The 16758-nt window shown below is 36.8% G+C and overlaps 3 protein-coding genes across 4 annotated transcripts in view; 1 reads left to right on the top strand and 2 right to left on the bottom strand.

The window, feature by feature from the left end:
• The window catches only part of hmgcl (3-hydroxy-3-methylglutaryl-CoA lyase), an 8789-nt gene extending 4453 nt beyond the window's left edge, over positions 1-4336 (top strand). The window contains exons 8-9 of the mRNA XM_079833048.1: positions 407-532; positions 1684-4336. Of these exons, the coding sequence (XP_079689174.1) occupies positions 407-532; positions 1684-1785 (228 nt within the window). The 3' untranslated portion in view covers positions 1786-4336. The remainder of the gene's footprint in view (positions 1-406; positions 533-1683) is intronic.
• On the bottom strand, positions 2873-9414 carry gjb3 (gap junction protein beta 3). Its single transcript, XM_079833049.1, has 2 exons — positions 8898-9414; positions 2873-6319 (listed from the first exon to the last, which is right to left on the bottom strand). The coding sequence occupies exon 2, from the start codon at positions 6243-6245 to the stop codon at positions 5313-5315; it is 933 nt and encodes a 310-aa protein (XP_079689175.1). The 5' UTR covers positions 6246-6319; positions 8898-9414; the 3' UTR covers positions 2873-5312.
• Positions 9415-10777: 1363 nt separating this feature from the next.
• On the bottom strand, positions 10778-14744 carry gjb10 (gap junction protein beta 10). 2 transcript variants are annotated; one of them, XR_013817756.1, is made up of 3 exons: positions 14689-14733; positions 12243-13639; positions 11185-11991 (listed from the first exon to the last, which is right to left on the bottom strand). XR_013817756.1 is itself a non-coding variant. In XM_079833053.1 (2 exons), exon 2 carries the CDS (start codon positions 13593-13595, stop codon positions 12798-12800), a length of 798 nt encoding a protein of 265 aa, XP_079689179.1. In that variant the 5' UTR covers positions 13596-13639; positions 14689-14744; the 3' UTR covers positions 10778-12797. The 2 variants fall into 2 exon arrangements, 1 of the variants encoding a protein (XP_079689179.1); XM_079833053.1 differs by having other exon boundaries at positions 10778-13639; positions 14689-14744.
• Between the last annotated feature and the right edge of the window lie 2014 nt (positions 14745-16758).

A 16758-nucleotide genomic window follows, 5' to 3' on the forward strand; every position in this document is an offset into this window, starting at 1 on the left:
ATCTTCATGGCAACCCGTCAAAATAAAAGTTTGGTTTAACTTGGTTTAACTAATGTAGGTCGCTTTGGATAAAAGCGTCTGCCAAATGCATAAATGTAAATGTAAACTTGACAAATATATTATTGTTGCACAGTAGAATTTAGATACGTCTCAGTGTAATAATAATACTAACACTAATATAATAATACTAAATTATCAAAACGTTATTTTTTAAGTAATAAATAAAAAAATGTCTTCCATGTTTTAATTTGAACTGTATAAAGCTCCGTTGTGCAGCACTTTGTCAAAAAAGTTTGTTTACAGCTATGTTTGTCGCCAGACCTGCTCTTTGCGTACACATTCTGAACGTCATTTCTCACATTCTTTAAATGAGCAACACCCTTTTGTTTCCTGTGCTCTATTCTAGAATGGGGTAAGTGTCGTGGACTCCTCCGTTGCAGGGCTAGGTGGCTGCCCATATGCCCAGGGGGCTTCTGGGAATGTTGCAACTGAAGATGTGGTCTATATGCTGCACGGACTGGGAATCCATACTGTAAGTCCAACATGACTATGTATGCATTTTAAGATTTACTTATTCTTTTAGTCAATTTTTACTGCCGTCTCCAGATTTAAATTTTTGAAAGTTCTGGTCTATAAATGCATAATTTTACTAGCCCTACCCAAAACAACTTGGTTTTGATAGGTGATGTCACACCTAATGACTGATTTTGCTGGATGATTGTGTATCTTTTCATTTGGGGCTTTCTATAAAGTACACCGCCATTTAAAAGTTTAGGGTCAGTAAGATTTTATGTTTTTGAAAGAAGTCTTTTATGGTCACCAAGGCTGCGTTTATTTGATCAAAATACAATAAAAACATTAATATTGTGAAATATTATTGCAGTTTAAAATAATAATAATTTTTTTATCTGAATATATTTTAAAATGTAATTTATTCCTGTGATGGCAAAGCTGAATTTTCAGCATCATTACTCTAGTCTTCAGTGTCACATGATCCTTCAGAAATCATTCTAATATGCTGAAATGGTGTTTAGGAAGCATTTCTTATTATTTTCAATGTTTTGAACATTAGTTGTACTGTAAGGGAGTATAAGGTAATGGTCAGCTTCAAAAAAGAAAAAGTTTACAAACTAAACATTCATTAAAGAAACCGCTCTGCCAATCAATACATCATGGCATAATTGTCCTACAGTTATAGAGACATTTTACATTTTAGCTCTCACAGACACATTCTGTGAATCCTAAAAAGATTCCTCAGATCCTAGGCCAAAATCTGAAGTCTTTGACCGTTAGTTTGACATGTTCACTACAGCCGATTAATGACCATTGCAATCACATTTTACCTCAGACAAAATTCTGGCAGTGTCAAGATGTGACGCACACTCCACAGAACAAGTCTTCTTGCGTGCATCCGTTTTCAATGCGTCTTGACTGTCGTAAAGTCTTGACATTAATGACAACTGAAATCCCACAGTGTGACATGACTTACAGGTGGAAACATGTTCGTACAATCTGACAAGCAACAGTCATAAAGGACTATTGTAAATCGTACAGTGTGCACCTGGCTTAAGAGGGGGTCTGAGAACATGAAAAATTGTAATGTCACAAAAACATCTTTGCTTACGCGAAGCTCTGGGTAAAAAACAATTATAGCACCCATTCAGACTGTTGTTTCTGTTTCAGGGAGTGGACCTGCACAAACTCTTGGACGCTGGCTCATTCATCTGTCATTCACTAAACAGAAGGACAAATTCAAAAGTAGCTCAGGCCTCCTGCAAGCTCTAAAGTCTTCTTTCACTTCTAAGTGAGCATAGTGCCACTCTTGTGAGGGTCACACTATGTTATCCCTTAGTATGCAGTGAAGCCTCTTCATTTACAGCATATTTTAAATAAATATCTCTAATCACAGTGGAGCTGGACTCTGGGGATGAGCACATCCGTTCTCTACTGTGGATGTGGGAATTAGTCTGGTGGTGAAAAGGACGCTTGTGAACTCATATCACTCATATTCACAACCTGACAGACCAAAACTGTTCTCTTGTGCCTTGATATATTGATAAATACAGAGTATGTTAATTTCTAGTAAATTAATTCAATATTTTATGTTCTGCTGAAGTAAGATCAATGTATGATGCCTAAAGGCAATAAATGAGGGAAGTAATTTTACTTTGAATATTGTTAATCATATGCAAATGTCTTGCTGGTTAGACTGTATCACATTACTAATGTTGTTTTGTATTATTACTAATGTGACAATGTTTCACAGAATGAGGCGTCACACATAATTTTATGTCTAACATCACCAGACCTTTGTCTGCGTGTGCCATTTTGGGTCATTTTGAAATGGAAATATCTGTCATTATCAGTAAAATGCAGTACAACTCTGGTATTCATAACACACCCATTAAAATTAAAAGACTCAGGAAACGGAAGTAATGCAACTCTATGATAACTGATTAATGATGAATATTGTTCCTCTCCAGGAAAAAAAAAATATTGAAGGAAAACCCCTTTATATAAGCAGTGTGTTTTGTTACAGGAACAAATCAAGCAGAAGCTCTGCAGGTTTGTTCAATTCCTGTAGATTTCCTTTAATTTATTGTTGAGACATGTCTTGTGGGGGTTTTTTCGTTGTGTTGTTGACAGATATTGTGTGATTAATTTTTTTTTTTTTCATTTTTTTTTTTTTTTTCATTTTAATGATTAAAGACAAGATCAAAAGAAAAGTTATTTTATGAGTCATGCAATGTAGTAAACTTATCTTTAGACTAGAAAACCAGTTAGGCTGACAGCTGGACCCTTTTTTTTTTTAACAACTGTAACAAACAAAAAATAGGAATCTTTTTGCCCAGAGGAAACAAAGTAACTTTCTGTTATGCAAAGTACTTCTGTTTATTTGTTTTAAGGCTGATGAACTGGATCATCAAGTCTCATTTACGCATTTTGTTTGACATCATACACCAACCCTGAAAAACGTATTAGTTCAAGCATTACTAAGGTTTTATGAGTTCTTCAGCCGTGAAAAATTTCAAATAGCTCTCGTACTTTCATTATGAAGTGGCATCTGGTAAATGGAATGCTGAGAACTGCATATACATATGTGATTATTCTGAAGAATAACAATTTTAAAAACAAAGTTGTCTATTTATGAATATCTCTTTATGAAATATGATGGTGTTCATGTGTCCAAACATTCATAATAAAGATACCTATACATGAGGTAGGCACTATAATATTTTCCAGAGATTTTGATTTGATCTATTAAAATTCTGACTATAAGAGCAAGTAAACTGTTTGTAAAGCAGTCAAAACAAAAACACAAAAAACTGTAATTTTGAATAACCTTTATATTTGAATATACTTTAAAATGTAATTTATTCATGTGATGCAAAACCGTATCATAACTCTAGTTTTCAGTGTCACATGATCCTTCAGAAATTGAAAATACTAATATTTTAGAGGAAACCATGATCCATTTTTTTTTAGGATTCTTTGATGAGTAAAACATTCAAAAGAACAGCATTTATTTCCAATCTTTTGTGAAGTTGTAAACTGTCGATTTTTATCCGTAATGTGTCCTTGTATGGTTGCCATCTTGAAATTTCAAGTAGCTGTGGGTGGCTTATTGTCTAGTGACCATCAGAGACTGCTCATGCCAATTTTCATGCTTGTATCCCCAAATAAACCACTATATCACTTAACTGCTCCACTAAGGTGTCGGCCATCTTGAAAAATGGCCACCATCTTGAAATTTCAAGTGGCTCGGACAATTTTTTTGTCAAGTGACCCATGGAGACTGCTCATGCCAATTTTCATGCTTGTATCATAAACTGAACGATTCTGCCAAACATAAGCACTTAGCCGCTCCACTATTGCTGAATACAAGTTATATCTTTTAAAAAAGTCTTACTGACCCTAAACATTTGAATGCTATTTTTAATAGATCACCATAAATGTATCACTATTACAATGAGTTTCCATTTTATAATGTGCAGCTTCTGACAAAGGAAAATGAATAACAATGTTCATGTTCTGTCAAAGTGAACTGAAGTTGTTCATCCACTTCCTTTATTGTTTCCTCTTTGATTCAAATGTCTGTTCATGATTTAAGCTATAGCAATTTCGCAGTTAATCTTTTAAACATGAGACAAAATGGCACATTTTATACTTTATTTAAAGAGTATCAAAATTAATAAAACATCAAAGCTTCCTCAATTTACAAAACCATCTCATATTGCATCATACAATCATTTAGGATACATTTTGGCGTTTTTTTTTTCTTGTTCTTTTTTACAATCACCTGAAGATATTTCATTAAATAAAAAAATGTCAGTGCATTCATTGAGTTTTTGATACTAAGGCAGGGTATGCAGCATGAAAGAGCATGAAAGATCTCAGTTAAAATATGTAACACGATCATAACAGCAAGTCTGAACAAAGTCAGACCCTTACAAATGCTTGCCAAGTGTAGATCAGAAATGGTTAGTCCACAGTCTTTCACAACAAAAAGTAGAAAAAAACTTTCCATGGTTACTTTCCATCATAAACTGTGGTTTATTTTAAATACCACCTGTTTTTCCAGCATAAGAATTTGAGTTCAGATAGAGTTCATGAGTGTTCACACATAACCGTCAACTATGATCTCTGAAACTGTGATAGTCTTTGTTCTTATTTTTGCTACAAATCCAGGACATTGAGAAATGAGACATTTCATAATCAATGAGACATAAACAATCAATGACCCATGAGGCATTTTCATTACATCTTCTTACATACAATGAAACCACTCTTCCTCCTATCGTTCTTTGTGCGCTTGAAGGCGGAGGTGGGTTTTGTATGTAAGGTGTGTTCTCCATGAATGCCTTCCTGGTTATTTGATAACTCTTTTGCTTTTTCATGGGTTTTCACCTTTGTTCTTTTTAAGAAATGGATTAGAAGAAGAATGAATCAGAAGAAAAGGAATGATTTTGTCACCATAAGTTCTTGGTCATAATGCAGTCATTTGAGCTGGTATTGAAGCCTAAAGGAACTAGGCTGGTAACTTCAGGTTTGAACCCAGGTAGCAGTGAAATCACAGTCCTGATTAATCATTACTATGCCATTAGGCACAATACTTAATCCCTGCTATATCCAAGGCAAACGTTTCTGGCTTACAGAATTTCACGACCATCTGCCAAATGACAATCACCCAAGACTAGCAGTTCTATAGGTCTTGATGGACAATGAAATATTTTGAGACTATCCAGACTGTCTTTTATGCCTTTGGATGAATTTGGCGCAGATAATACTTGACGCAGAGGGAAACATGCCCCTCAGAGTATATCAGACTGCATCTTGTACATAGGTGCTGAGAGATTTGGAGCAGAAGCTCTCATGTCCACGCTCGACCTGTAGGCTGGCTTAAACGTTGGCTTGAGTTCAGATTTAAACTGTGGTTTAGGCCCAGGTTTGTACTCAAACTTAAAGTCTGGTTTAGGCTCCAACTTATACTGGGGTTTGTTGTCCAACTCATGCATAGGAAGGGTGCAGTTGCTGTCCTCATCTCGGTATCGTCCATCAAGCGGTGTGCTGCTTCTGTGGGGCCTCTTATACTTGTTGGCACAGCGGATGACGCGTTTGGAGATCAGATAGATGATCTCACAGACACTGAGCACTATGCAGAGTGCCGAAGCTCCGACCATGAAGTAGGTGAAGACTCTTTTCTCTGTTGGTCGGCCAATGTAACAATCCACAATGTTAGGACACGGCTGGATTTCACATTTCACCAGCCGTGGCAGGTAAAAACTGTCGTAGATGTGATGGAGGATGTACAAGAAGGTGATCTCGATGGCGGCCTTGACAAAAAGGCTGATCAGGTACGTCCACCACAGTCCACCGTGCTTCTTCCCCGTGTTGTCGTAGAGCTTGACTTTTTCCCCATGCTTCTCACGGTACTTGCGTTCACGCTCATCACGGTACTTCACGTGCATGACGACCATCAACGACGGACAGGTGACGAAGATGAGCTGCAGAGCCCACAGTCGGATGTGGGAAATGGGGAAGAAGTAGTCGTAGCAAACGTTCGCGCAGCCTGGCTGCTTGGTGTTGCAGTCAAAGTCCTTCTGCTCATCGCCCCAAACTCTCTCGGCCGCTACAACGTAAACCATCACTCTGAACACAAAAACCACAGAGAGCCAGATCCGGCCGAATGCAGTCGAGTATCTATTCACCCCACTGAGAAGGGCTTGAAATGTCTTCCAGTCCATGTTGAGAGCAAAGAAAACTCACTCTTCTATGAATTCTTCCTCTGATCTTCTGTCTGATAAAGAATATAGCAGCCCTGGGGAAAAAAGATCACAGTGAGTGAACTGATTCAAAACAACGTATTGTAAAAAGCAATATGGTGGGAGAGTCCAAGCTTCATTTACTCACCCTCACATTATTCCAACACACTAAGGGCATGTTTACACGACAATGATGTACTAAAAACTGAAACGTTTTTCCTTTGCGTTTTCCGTGTACAGACAACAAAACATCCCCGTTCACACGTATCCGGGAAAACAACCTAAAATGTTGCATTAATCATGCCAGGCCAGTAGTTGGCGGTCACTTTGTAAAGAAAAACTATGCGCCTGTAGTCTGAACTCATAATAGAGTGGTGCAGGTATGCCATCACTTTGTAATCCGAAATGTGGAAACGAGTTAGCATTTTAGCACTTCCGGTTCCATCGTCCCGAAGTCAATGAGTTTTTTGGATGGGTTTTTGGTTATATGGCTATAAATAAGGTTTGTGGTGAAGCTCAAGACACTTTCACGTTTTATTCTATAACATAAAATACATCAGTATTACCCCACTCTTAATTTTTTTAAGCTGTTATGTGTCTTGAAAAAGGGAGTTGCTAACAAGTGGCTAAATGGGACTACAGAGGTCGTCGGGGAGATTAAACGTCATCACGCTGAACAAGTAAACTCAGTCCACTTTTACAGCCTCTTATAATTGTGCTCTTACAAACAAAATTTCTGGGAAGATTAAAAAAAAGAGTTTTCGGAAGTTTAGTGGTGATGACGTTGAAGATGAGCAACCGTGGTGTAGTTTTTTACAGCTGGCGACTGCATTTAGGCTTCAAAAATCATAGAAGTTGTGTTCATCTGTGAAAATGATCTTGATGGACAAAAATTGTAAGGATCATAAACTTTTGTTGACCACAGAGCTTGTTTTTGCGATAATCCAAAAGCCTATAGAAAAATCGTTTTGGGTTTTTGCGAGGGAACCAGTGTGATGCTAACTGCTGGTTGGTCTACAAAGTGACGTCATACCTGCACCACTCTATAGGGGACATTCTAAAACGCTTAACGTGACTTAAAGGGGCTATATGCAACTTTTTCCCCAAAATAAACATAACAATAGCCTTTTTATTTTACCATTTATGACTCAAACATCTCCTGATGAGCATACTGACACCTTGTCCGCTCACAGTGGGTGCACCTATAAGCCTGTATCCTATTTTTCCTATTTTCTGGCGGGTAGGTTTTTCCCGCGCTGTCTGCGGATGTGACGTCACCACCGCTGCGAGAGCGAGCAGAAAATAAGAGCAGTTCTATTTTTTGGCCACAGGTGTCAGTCGCGAGTTTAAATTTCAGAAAAACACATATAGCCCCTTTAATCTACTAAGACAGTGTTATTAAGAGACCAAACTCAGTAAACATAATACTAATAACTTTTTTTTGTAAATAGTATAGCCTACTTCATTAGTATTATGTTTACTGAGTTTGGTCTCTTAATAACACTTTCTTAGTACATTAAGTCACGTTAAGCGTTTTAGAATGTCCCCTCTATGGGCATGCGCATGACGTCGCCATTTTCACAAAAATGTTTTAATGTAGTTTACACAGAGACAATAATGGTATCGTTTTCAAAAATGTGCACTTTGAAAGCCGTTTTCCAAAGTTTCATTTTTCAGACCCCCAAAATGCCCTCGGCGTGTAAACGAACGTCCAAAACACATAGAAAGCTTTCAGATTTTAGTTGAAAACAGTGTTGTGTACCAGCTAAAGGTAATTTTTTTAAGAATATCCAGGCCACTCTTATCCATATGGATTAGTATGGTGATTTTGGGGAAAAGGCCCTGAATTATTCATTCAACTACAATTTGATTCTTGAATTCGACTCATTGACTCAATGATCTGATCACAGCAGTTAGGAGAATTAACAGTGAATAATGACTTAATTTGTAATCTGTTAGTCACAGAATGCTATTGTATTCCTTCAGAAGGCTAAAATATATAGGCACAAGTCATATGCTGGTACTTTTATGGTGCTCTTTTGTTATTTTGAAACTTGACAGACCCATACATTTTTTTTTCCTAAACCGAATGAATGTGCTTTAACATTTTTTTTTTTTTTTTTTTTTACAAACTATTTTAAGTAGCTACGTACACGTGATATCTTGTTTTGTGTAAACTGTAGGCAAAGTAAAACCTGTGCCGCTGTCTTTTTCGCTACTTTGTGTCCAGAATTTCTTTGTCATGGCTATCAGTTTTCGTTTTCAATTGTCAATCGCAGCTTTGCAAAACTTATAATAAAAATATTTAGTTTTGTAAAGGCAGACATAGGCTACTTATAATAATACGATAATTATAAAAGCGCTTCTAAAGATAGATTTCACAAAAAATTCAACCGAATAAAATCTTAAGCGTAGGCTAATGTTTAAATGCTTTATAGCTTAGGCTACTTTTCAACCATTTTGCCTTAAATTTCTTATGAAAAAGAAACCGCTTTGATGATACAGAGATGTCAAGGTAATGAACGGAAACGAAGAATTTATAGTGATGAAAACCTTTTTAGGGCAGATTATTATTGTCATTTGAACACAGTGAATTCTAACACTACACAAAAAAAAACTAAGTTTATTACTTACTTTAGATGTTTCAGTTCTCTTATAATTCAGCGGCTGTTAAACTCTTCTCTGAAGACCTCTGTTTCTTTCCTGTGGATCTGGTTTGGTGCACGCCTCATTGAGGGTGGAGTTCAGTATCCAGACTAGAGGACACAGCTCTGCCATAAACCTCTTACTTTAAAGATTGCACGCTCATTAAATACATATATGTGTGTAGAATGCTCGCAAAATCGTGTATTGTCTTAAATGTCCAATGTTGGGAACAAAGCATGTTCCTTTTTCTCAAGTTGCAATGTCTGCCATTAGCTACGCTGTACCTACTCAATAGTTGTTGTTTTTTTGTATATATATATTTTTTTTTTGTATATTGTTAATATTGGTACTGCATTGTGTTTTGTGGGACAAATAGGAGACCCTTGCCTCTGAAGCCTAGCAACATTTTCCAACTTATTGCACAATAAATAAGACTCCCTTTGTTTGGACAGCTCTGTCAAGTACACACTGCTTGTTAGTGGTCTGTGGTGTTGCCAACGTCTGCAGGCGGCTTCTCTGGTATGTACAGACTTGTCCATGAATGCCTGCGCTCCCTGTAGTCAGGACCACACCTCGTCCTGAACAACAACTTTAGATGTTTTTTTTTACTTTTTGCTGCCTAGAAACTTGTCATGCTGTAGTGGGTCTGTGGAGGCATACTTTAAATGTTTTGTCAGACAGTACTAATTATCTTGGGTAGCCTAATTCATTTGTATGTGTTCCAAGCAAGTCTTGCATTAGGTCTGTGATATGGGAAATCCTTAGGGAAAGCCCTTTGGTGTGGATGTGAGTTTATCTCAACTTGATTCTCCTTATATCAATGCAATTTTATAAAATGATATAGCTATAGCTGGTGGCGAGAGCCTGATTAGGGATATGGAATGGTAATACAAAGGACTGGCGGTTTGATCCCAAGTGAACCAGAAGTTGAGTTTTCCACAGGAAAAGTCTCTGTGGTTCTTTGTCATCAAAGCGAGAAGGGATTCTGTTTAGTCACACGGCCTCTGACTCACTGCTAAAACATTTGCAGGATGATTCATTCTCGGCTTCAGGCATAAAATGAACTCTAGTTCTTAAAAAAAAAAGCCATCTATAATTTTGCCATTAGGACTGCCAGTCTTCCTCTTGATGTGTTTTCAAAATCTAGTGGAAATCATGCCTGCTTTGAGTTATTCCGGCCATGTGTTCGTTCTGAACTTGTTTGTTCAGGAAGAGGAAACATTATAAAACATTGCAAAAGAAACACTGAACCAGATCGGCCCGTTTTAAAAATGTTCAACGGGTTTACACTTGTTTATGTGGTGAAATGCATACTGAATTGAACTTCTAACGTAGATTTTTACTAACAAAAACATTAGTTAAACATGCACCAAGCTTGCTACATACAGAATATGTGTGGTAAGCAAATGTTGGTATAATTAAAGCATTACTGATGATGAAAAGAGATGGAGAGGAAGTAAAGCAAGAGCACAATCAACAGGGAGTGGAATGTCGGCTGTGTTAAAAAAGGGGAAAAAAAGACTTGTTGGATTGGTTTCCACACCTTAACTTACGAAACCTGCTTCAACATGAAGTTAGCTACATCTACCCTTCCCTTTCACTGTACAGAGGTTATGGAGATATCAAGAAAAATAGAGACAGGCTAGTACATTGGTGATGAAACAGGGTGGAACTTTTTTTTATTTGTCTTGGGGCGCTTTTATCTCATGAAAGGAGTGAAGACTGAATGGTGTAACCGGAATACAGTTGAATATCTAGTCGGAATATCTAGTTACAAAACTGCCTAAAGAGGAAAAGTGGTTTGTTTTTCCGCAGTGCGACAGGCATTTACAAATCTAGGCAGAAATGGCCCAACATTGATACGTTGTGTGTGTGGGTTTCATTTTATTGTCCTTGAAAGTATACATAAAAATGTAACTAGCCTACATTTCTTTCTTGTTCTGTCTTGCCATTTTGCATTGATACGTTGTGTGTGCGTTTCTTTTTATTGTCCTTGAAAGTAGATATAAAAATTGAACTAGCCTACATTTCTTTCTTGTTCTGTCTTGCCATTTTGCAGCTTGATGTGAAGAGAAATCAAATGTCATGTCGACACAGCACATGATGTTTATCTCTATCTGCATATTTTCATTCTTGCCATTTTCTTGCTCCACAGCACACTCACATGCAGAATAACTGGTTTTAAAAGTTACATAAAATCTGTGAACAGCAAAGTCACAGCGTTCATCAGCATCCTCTAAAGTCAGACATCACTGATTTAAATGAGAAACAGATTGTAAGAAAATAAAAAGCAGATTTTAATGTATATCAAATGTAAACAACTCTAAACACACAGCAATAAGGAAAGAATTCTGAAAGGTTTGCATACAAACAGGATTTCTAACCTCGGAGAATGTTTACTTTTATGGATACATGTTTATCATTGAATTCAAAACTCTCATACACACACAGGCAAAACAGCCTCCTTTGAATTTGCTCATCTTGGCAGTGTTGAAAATCTTTATCAAAAAATTCTTGAAAATTAAATACCGCAAATTCTTGGAAGACATTAGATTGAAGCACCACAGTTTATGCACACATTCGCATAAACACACACACACACACACACACACACACCAGCTAATATACCATAAAAAAATTTAAAAAACTCAGCAAAACTGACAATAATAAAAAAGTGACAAATAAAATACAGTTCAAACTGGTTTGCAAGAATTTGTAAACAAACAAATTTACATTCAAATTTAAGTTCATTATCAGGGTTTACAAAATAATGGATTTAGGGATGTATTGCAAAAATGTGTTGAGTTTAACAGCATGTACTTTATTTGATGACTGGATGGAGAAGAAATGTAGACATATTTGCATGCTGTACTTGCATCCAAAAGAACAAAATCATTTTACAAGCAAAGCCAAAGATATTTATAGAAACCTGTTTCCGCCTCAGAGAATTAGATAAAAAAGATAATTATGAGATCAAATTTGAATTAAAATAATAAAGCCACATTGTACGTTAAAATGTTGATGATCAAAGGGATAGTCGACTCAAAAACTAAAACATTAAATAAAACTCGGTGATCATTTACTCACTCCCATGTCATTCTAAACCTGTATGACTTTCTTTCTTCTGTGGAACACAAAAGATGTGTTTTTTGTCCATACAATGCAAGTCAATGGGGTCCAATGTTGTTTTAGATCCCACTGACCTTCATTATATGGACTAAAACAGTTAAAACCTTCTTCAGAAGTCTTTCGTATTTTGCAGAAGAAAGAGTCATATGGGTTAAGAATGACACGAGGGTGAGTAAATGATTACAGATTTCAGAAGTCAATTACTCTGAGATGAAAATAGGTTTTCATAGATAATGGCTTTTTTTGTTTCCTGCTAAAAAATGAGTACAACTCACTAAGTTGAACACTTATTAAAATATGTGAATGGTTTAGCATAATTTGCAGTCACGTTTTGCTTGTTAGTGTCAATTGAAAAACTGACAAATATGTAATTAATAGATATTATCTGGGCTTATACCAGCTGTTTTGTATTTGCTATTTAATCAAAGTGCCCGTTGGTGTTCTGGAACTTGGCCTAATAGAAGCCACACCACACCCAAACCCTGAATTGACTTGCTTTAGTCAAACTAAAGACCGTGTCATCCTGAATGATGGTGTTTGGCCCCATACGCTATTCAAATATACAATGTTGTTTATCAGGCCACAACTTTCCAGCAAAAAGATCCAGTGGATATAGGGTAAGCATACGAGCAGCTTCCTCTCTACTGCCAACCGTCCATTGAGTCAGTCATGTTCAAGTTCACATCGTGGTGAACGTGAAGAACATTTTCCATCTCTTGGAGTCCCACATTGGGTGAAAGTATTTTCCTCATGTTTTCCTTAGGATGAGATGACCACACTGTATGCTGGCGCTGGCTGGTCTTTCCTTGCCAGTTTCTTGCTGTTTGTCTCTAAAAGAGTATTTGAGCCCCTCATGTTTGTAATAGACCTTGCCTTGTTTATCTGCCGCGACCCTTGCACCCTGTGGACACATTCAAAGCAGCGTTTGCCCACCAGGTAGATCGTCTCGATGAGCGAGAGCAGGATGCACGCTAGACTTGTCACCACCATGAAGATGGTGAATATTCGCTTCTCTGTGGGCCGAGAGATGAAGCAGTCGACCACATTGGGGCAGGGGGACTCAGAACACTTCACCATGATGGGGAAGTCATAGCCCTCATAGATGTGATATAGCAGATACACAAAGGTCGCATCTACTCCCATCTTAAATACCAGCGAGAGGACGTACGTCCACCAAAGACCACCACGCTTCTTTCCGGTGTTGATGTACAACCGCTGACAGTCGTCACCGTATTTCAGGCGGTTCTTGCGTTCGCGTTCGTCGCGGTAGGCCACATGCAGCACCACGAGGAATGACGGGCAGGTGACGAAGATGAGCTGCAGCGCCCACAGTCGTATATGGGACACCGGGAAGAAGTGGTCATAGCAGACATTGTGGCAGCCAGGCTGAGCCGTGTTACATGCAAAATCTTTCTGCTCGTCGCCCCACACCTTCTCAGCAGCAACAACGAAGACCATGACCCTGAAAAGGAAGACTATGGACAGCCAGACACGGCCGAACGCGGTGGAGTACTTGTTGACCCCGCTCAGAAGACCCTGAAGAAAAGCCCAATTCATGACACCTATGAGCGATCAGGTTATCTCACCTGAATACCTCTCACCTGAAAGGGAGGAGTGCAGAGAAAGACAGTGTGAGACAAAACAAATCTCATAGAAACTTGTCATTTCTACACATTAAAATGTATTTGTGTGGCTTTTGTTATACCAAGTTAAACTACACATCTTCTGTGATCATTTACATTTTTATATTAAAGCGATAAATCACCCCAAAATTTAAATTAGTCATTACTTACTCGCCCCCAAACCTGTATGAGTTTATTCCTTCAGTTGAACACAAAAGAATATATTTTAAAGCAACTGTCAACTGTCTGGTTACCAACATGCTTTAAAATATCTTCTTTTGTGTTCAACAGAACAAAGAAATTCATACAGGTTTGGAACAACATGAGGGTGAGTAAATGACAACATTTTAATTTCTGTGTGAAGTATAACTTTAAAGCAGGGGGTCTTTTACCTTTTAGAAAGATGGAGAAAGGATCCCCCTTTTATATTGTATAAAAGTGTTGAATTTGATGGCAGGCTTATTATTTCAAGCAGTAACTTATTAATACATTTACTTCATGTCGCTTACATTGCAATGCTATTAAAATAATCGCTAGTGATATACATTCATTTATATTACAAAATATAGACTATATATCTGAATGAAGGAGGCTCAATGAAGCATTTATCTGAACTTTCACTTTAGTTCAAGTTCATTAAACATTACATGTTTTGTTTCTTTTAGCATACTATTAGTTATGATCAAACAATAATTAGAATAAACAAGACAACAATTAGGTCAAAAAAGCCTCTTGTTTTTTCACTATTCGTGCAAGCAGTTTAGGTAGAAAGTCTTTCTATTTCCACTTTATAGGACTCCGGTTAAACGGAATAAATATATTGAAGCTTATGTATTATTGTGTACAATCGCCCAACATTTTAAACTCTCTACTCAGTTCACAATCTACAAAAACCATCTAACGTTACAAACGTTTTTGACTGTTGAAAAAAACTCACGGAAAGTTTAGATGAGACACAATCAAATACATACACCAAATGTATTTGTAAAACAAACAAACAAACGGAAGATTATTTAGCGTATACTTACAGTCGGAGAACTCACAATCGTCTACACACTGTATCGCAGTGCCGTGATTGTCTTGTAGAGGGGTCGGGCGAGCTGCGGGCGTTAAACACAACTGTGACACGTGTGATGAAATGTACACATCGACGCCACCTAGTGGAGAACTTCATGAGTGACGCTTCGATGCCACCTACAGGTATATTGTGGAAACTTTCAATATTTTTCATCTTATAAATTAAAAAAGTTAACATGTAATATAGCCTATTCTAGACTCATAACACGTAAACTAAAATCTTTCAAGCAACATTTTTACTGTAATTACGGCCAACAGTCGTATCTCAGAACACTGGAATATTCATTAATAACATTTCCATTCATACAGTAGGGTATAGGATGGGGGAAGATGCCACCCTTAAGAACAATGTGTATTAATTTTTAAATTGTAACATATTTAGATATAGCCTACGTTTAGCATGTGCAGGATGGTGATGCATCCATCAATGTGTTATTATAGGAACAAAATTGAAACATTTAATTTAGTTGTTATTAGTATGGAGGTTAAGTGACTTTTGACTTCAAGTCATGATGCAAGGTCCCCTTTGGTATGGAAGTACCTTAGGGCCATAGAAATAAATTTATCCTAAGACACAAGTGAGATCACATTTTGTAAGTTTCAGAAAAAGACCCAAATATATCCTATTCATACGCCTATTCATTATTTTTCTCACATGAATAAGGTAACACATTTAACCTTTAGATATCACCATGAAAATTACTGAGTTGATTACTTATATCAAGACAAACAAAAAATGTATTACGTTTTTTTTCAATTGTTTGTTAACATGGACAAACGGTGCATAATCTAATTACAGATGTGCTAATTTGCATAAATACCACAACAGATCAAAACATTGGGTACAGCGTTTTTAAAACATTCAGAGATTCAGTCAGTCATGGAGGGGTCTTGAATCAGCCTGAAGGGGTTGTTATTCGCTATAACTACCGCCTCGCTATACGTTATCCCTTACTTGAGATTAATGACTTGAATTACATAGCCTACATGGCAGTGTAATGACTACAATAATCCATGTATCCATATCTTAAAACAGCTAACAAGTTATTTGCTGCTGCTAGCCGTGTTAGCTAATGAGACTATTCGCTAATCCTAAACTTGACATCGTTTCACCAAAAATAGTCGTACAACAGCTCAACACACATCCAGATGTTCCCAATAAATTGTAGTTGATCACCAGGTATGTTTTATTAATGTATATTAATGAATAATCCATGTAGGAAAAACAAAAGGACATTTTTCTTACCTGAGGGACAGCTTAGTGACAGTTGAGAGTTGACAGTTGAGTGGACCTTGAATTAATGACTGACTGAATCTCTGAATGTTTTAAAAACGCTGTACCCAATGTTGTGGTATTTATGCAAATTAGCATATCTGTAATTAGATTATGCACCGTTTGTCCATGTTAACAAACTATTTAAAAAAGACTTGTAATAAACTTTTTGTTTGTCTTGATATAAGTAATCAACTCAGTAATTTTCATGGTGATATCTAAAGGTTAATTCTAAAGGTTAATTACCCTATTCATGTGAGAAAAATAATGAATAGGCGTATGAATATATTTGGGTCTTTTTCTGAACTTACAAAATGTGATCTCACTTGTGTCTTAGGATAAATTTATTTATATGGCCCTAAGGTACTTCCATACCAAAGGGGACCTTTGCATCATGACTTGAAGTCAAAGGCCTATTTTTTGGGCTTAACCTCCCTACTATATAGCACAAAATGTCATCTTACCCCAAGGGTCTAATTTTATTTTTAATTTTTTTTCTTCAAAATAAAAACGATCACTTTTACTCAACAAATCTAAAAATATCAATGTGTCCACAAATCCCTCATAAAAACACTGATAATCAACATAATACATCCCTATTTTCGAGAGACACAAAATTAGATAAATGAATCTCAAAACAGTTTCGACTGACTAAAACTCAATGTTGCTATTCAGATGAAATGACAAAATGTAGCCATTCATCAAAAATGCTGAGATCAGATTTTGTGCCATCTATGGGCAGGAGAAA

Source organism: Gobio gobio, assembly GCF_949357685.1.
Source record: "Gobio gobio genome assembly, chromosome: 13".
Lineage (NCBI taxonomy): Eukaryota > Metazoa > Chordata > Actinopteri > Cypriniformes > Gobionidae > Gobio > Gobio gobio.

What these genes read in the sequence shown, in the direction of transcription:
- gjb3 (XM_079833049.1), bottom strand. Translation starts at nt 6,245, where the DNA reads ATGGACTGGAAGACATTTCAAGCCCTTCTCAGTGGGGTGAATAGATAC.
- gjb10 (XM_079833053.1), bottom strand. Translation starts at nt 13,595, where the DNA reads ATGAATTGGGCTTTTCTTCAGGGTCTTCTGAGCGGGGTCAACAAGTAC.